General features: G+C 60.9%; 1 protein-coding gene across 1 annotated transcript; it reads left to right on the top strand.

Moving 5' to 3' along the window:
* Window positions 1–494: 494 nt before the first annotated feature.
* LOC103807939 (myoferlin-like) lies at window positions 495–2,109 on the top strand (the record flags this gene model as incomplete). The annotated part of the gene is made up of 8 exons (XM_009080691.1): window positions 495–583; window positions 667–762; window positions 837–978; window positions 1,074–1,173; window positions 1,311–1,519; window positions 1,610–1,719; window positions 1,789–1,927; window positions 2,011–2,109. Coding segments are annotated over 8 exons (984 nt in total), but the record flags the coding sequence as incomplete, so codon positions are not given.
* Window positions 2,110–3,679: the final 1,570 nt, after the last annotated feature.

The following is a 3,679-nucleotide window of genomic DNA, read 5'->3' as shown; positions in this document are numbered from 1 at the left end:
GACCTCAGGGGGATGGAGTAGAGCACGTGTCGGGGGAACGTGGGGTGACAGGGAGCCTGGGGACCCCAAAGGGGAGAGGGATGGTGGGCAGGGGGTGATGGAGACTCACTGGGGACTCTGGGGACAGTGGGGTGATGAGGACATGGGCAGTGAGGGCCCCGGAGTGATGGGGACCCTGAGGCATGAAGGGATGTTTGGGCAGCCTGGGGTGACCATGAGCCCAGGGCAGGGAGGGATGCTGGGGGGGCTGATGTGGACCTGAGACACCTGGGCAGGGGGAACAGGGAGTGATGGGGACCCTGGGGTGACAGGGACCCCAGCAGTGGGTGATGGGGACCCTGGGGTGATGAGGATGGATCCTGGAGAGGTGACAGGGACCCCTTTTTTTTTTGGTGGCAGGGGGTGTGACAGTCACCCAGGGTGATGAGGATCACTGGGGACACTGGTGTGAGGACTCAGGGGTGCCAGTCCCACCCCTTCCATGTGCCATGCAGGGCAAGGTGCAGATGTGGGTGGACATCTTCCCCCTCAGCCTTGGGCCCCCTGGGCCCCAGGTCAACATCAACCCTCGCAAGGCCAAGGGGTGAGTGAGTGGCCAAGCAAGCTCTGGGGGTGGGACAGGGCCATCCTAGGGCAGGAGGTGACACTTCCTTGCCCCCCCTCGAGGTATGAGCTTCGCTGTGTGGTCTGGAATGTGAGGGACGTGGATCTGGCAGACATCAACTTGTTTGGGCAGCGGATGAGTGACATCTACATTTCTGGGTGAGCCTGGGGAGGTGCCAGCAGGGCTGGGGACAGGGTGGCAGCAGTGTCTACTCACTCTGGGTGGCACACAGGTGGCTGGATGGGCTGCAGGAGCAGAGGCAGCAGACAGACATCCACTATCGCTCGCTGGATGGCAACGGAGCCTTCAACTGGCGCTTTGTCTTCCCCTTCGAGTACCTGGCAGCAGAGAGGCTCTGTGTCATCAGCCGCAAGGTGAGGGGTACCCCGAGGCTGGGCAGGGGGTGCTGGGGTGAGTGGGACACAGGGGACAGGCACAACACCCCTTTTTCCCCTCCCCACCACGGCAGGAGCATATCTGGAGCATAGATGAGACAGTGCTGAAGGTGCCACCCAAACTCATCCTTCAAGTCTGGGACAATGACAAGTTCAAAGCAGATGATCTTCTGGGTGAGACCCCATTTCCCTGCCTTGTGTCCCCTCCCAGCAGGGTGGGGGATACCCACAGGCTACAGGGAGTACCCACAAGTGATGAGGAGCACCCAGTGGTGATGAGGAACTCTCCTCTCCTCGGCTTTTCCCTGCAGGTGTCCTGGAGCTGGAGCTGACCAAGCTGCGCCATCCAGCCCACATCCCCAGGCTGTGCAGGGCCACCCCCGAGGAGCCCCTCCAGGGCTGCTGGCCCTGGTGCAGGGTCCCAGCCCCAGCCCTCCCCCCTCTCAACCTGTTCCGCAGGAGGCAGGTGCGGGGCTGGTGGCCCTGCACCATGCAGGAGGATGGCAGCCAGCGGCTCTCGGTGCGTGGGGGAGATCAGGGTGTCAGGTACAGCAATGATGGGGATGGCAGGGACAGACTCTACACCCCAACTGCCCCATGGTCCCTCCAGGGGAAGGTGGAGCTGAGCCTGGAGCTGTTGACTGCACAGGAGGCAGAAGAGAGACCGGCGGGGAAGGGTCGTGAGGAACCCAACAAATACCCAAGGCTGCTGCCACCTAAGTGAGTGCCTGGGGAGAGTGGGGAGGGACTGACAGGGGACAGTGTGTCTGAGCTCTGTGTCACCCCCAGGCGCCCGAAGACATCGTTCCTGTGGCTGCAGTCCCCAATCCACGCCCTGCGCTACGGCTTTCGCTGGCGCTACTGGGCCTGCATCTGCCTGGGGCTGGTAGTGCTGATCCTCTTCCTGCTCCTCAGCCATCCCTTTTCGGTGAGCACAGCGGGCAGGGACCCTCCACTCCTCCCTCCCTGGCTGTGAGCACGCCCTGAGCTCCCCTCCCTCTCTCCTCGCAGGGTTCTCTGACTATTAAGATACCGCAAAACCTCTATCCTTCCCACACGGAGCATCCCAGCACGGTGTATCCCCCAGACAAGGGGACAATGCAACCCTGAGCTGCATCCACAGGGAGTACCAGGGGCACAGACCCCCTGGCTAACCCCTTCCCTGCCTGCCAACCCTGCCCTGAGCTCCTCTCTCTCTCTTTCTCTTTGCTGGAGGATGTGGCCATGAAGCTGATCAACCTGCTCCAGAGCCTCATCCCAATGGTGCTGAGCATTCCAATGGTGCTGAGCATCCAGGGAGCACCAAGGAAACTGCTTGGCCACACCTCAGCATTAACAAAGCCATATCCAGCCACAACCAAAGCACTGTCCTCAGCTCTGAGGGGTGAGGAGGGACACCAACATGCCTGGGTAGTGCTGTGGCCAACAAGGGAAGATAGATCAATGTCACTTACCTAAACTGCTGTAAGGCCTTGGGCACAATCCCACTTGGCAAGCTCATCTCCCAGTGGGCTGGAAGAGTGGACAAGGAATGGGCTGGATGGGCACAGCCAGAGTTGTGGTCAAGGGCTCTGCGTCCAGTTGGAGAGAGGTGACAGGGGATGGCCTGGGCAGCACATAAGGAGGGAATTCTGCCCAGGTGTGAACCATTCCAGGGAGCCCCATGGCACCAGGACACAGCCCTCAACTCCCTCTGGCCCTCAGAGGAATCATTTTGGGGAAGAAATGCTACATCCAGAGGCCTCAGCAGTGACAAGGACCACAGCCATGTCACACACACACACACATCCCAGTGTTTATTCCCAGACACCAGTTACAGCTCCAGGGAGAGGCACACACGATTTGATCCTGCTGATCAGGCAAAAAAAAAAAAAAGGCAAAACACCAGAAAAACTCTTCTTCCACACCACACCCTCCATGGGCACTTGGAAAGCAGCTCCTACCTACCCCTGGGACAGTGTCCTGCTGGAACATCCCCAGCCACGTGTGCCCTCCCCTGGCCCAGGTACCACCACAATCCCCATGGGGATCCATCCTGGAATGCCATGGGCACTGATCCAGCTCCCCCAGGACTGCCTCGAGGAGGGCACTGCCATCTCCATGTCCCCAGAGCCACTGAGTCACCAGGGCACAAACTGACCTAGCATCTCCTTCTCCTGGGACCAGTGGTGGCCGGAGAAGTCACTGCCCAAAGCAGTCACTGAGGTAGGACTAACCTCGACTCCCAGCGAGGCAATGAGAGCTCTGGCTGCCAGGGAATCGCCCCCGGAGCCTTAGCTCCTCCTCCTCCTCCTCCTCGGATCCCGGGATGCAGCGAGCACCGAGGGGGAAGTGCTGCCCGAAGCCACGACACGACATGCAAACAGCCCCGGGGCGACAGCATGCTCGGCCAGGGGACACTGGCAGCAAAGGTGGGGAGCAGTGTCCCCCCAAAGCGGGGAGGGGGTGCAGCCAGGGGCTCCCCAGGGCAGGGACAGGCAGCCAAGCAGCTTCCCAGCCATCCTGCCTCATCTCTGGGGAGATCCATCAGCATCCAGCCCCGGAACACCAAACCTCAGCACCCAGAGGGCTGGCACGGCAGGTTCCAAGGGCAGGGCAAAGCAAGCTGGTGTCCACAGCCAGGCGATGGGGAGCAGCTGGAGAGGGATGAAGAGCTTGGAAAAGTCTCTCCTGGCACTGA

Source organism: Acanthisitta chloris, unplaced genomic scaffold (assembly GCF_000695815.1).
Source record: "Acanthisitta chloris isolate BGI_N310 unplaced genomic scaffold, ASM69581v1 scaffold13098, whole genome shotgun sequence".
Lineage (NCBI taxonomy): Eukaryota > Metazoa > Chordata > Aves > Passeriformes > Acanthisittidae > Acanthisitta > Acanthisitta chloris.
Note: the sequence above shows the minus strand (reverse complement) of the source record. Positions and strands in the feature narration are given on the sequence as shown.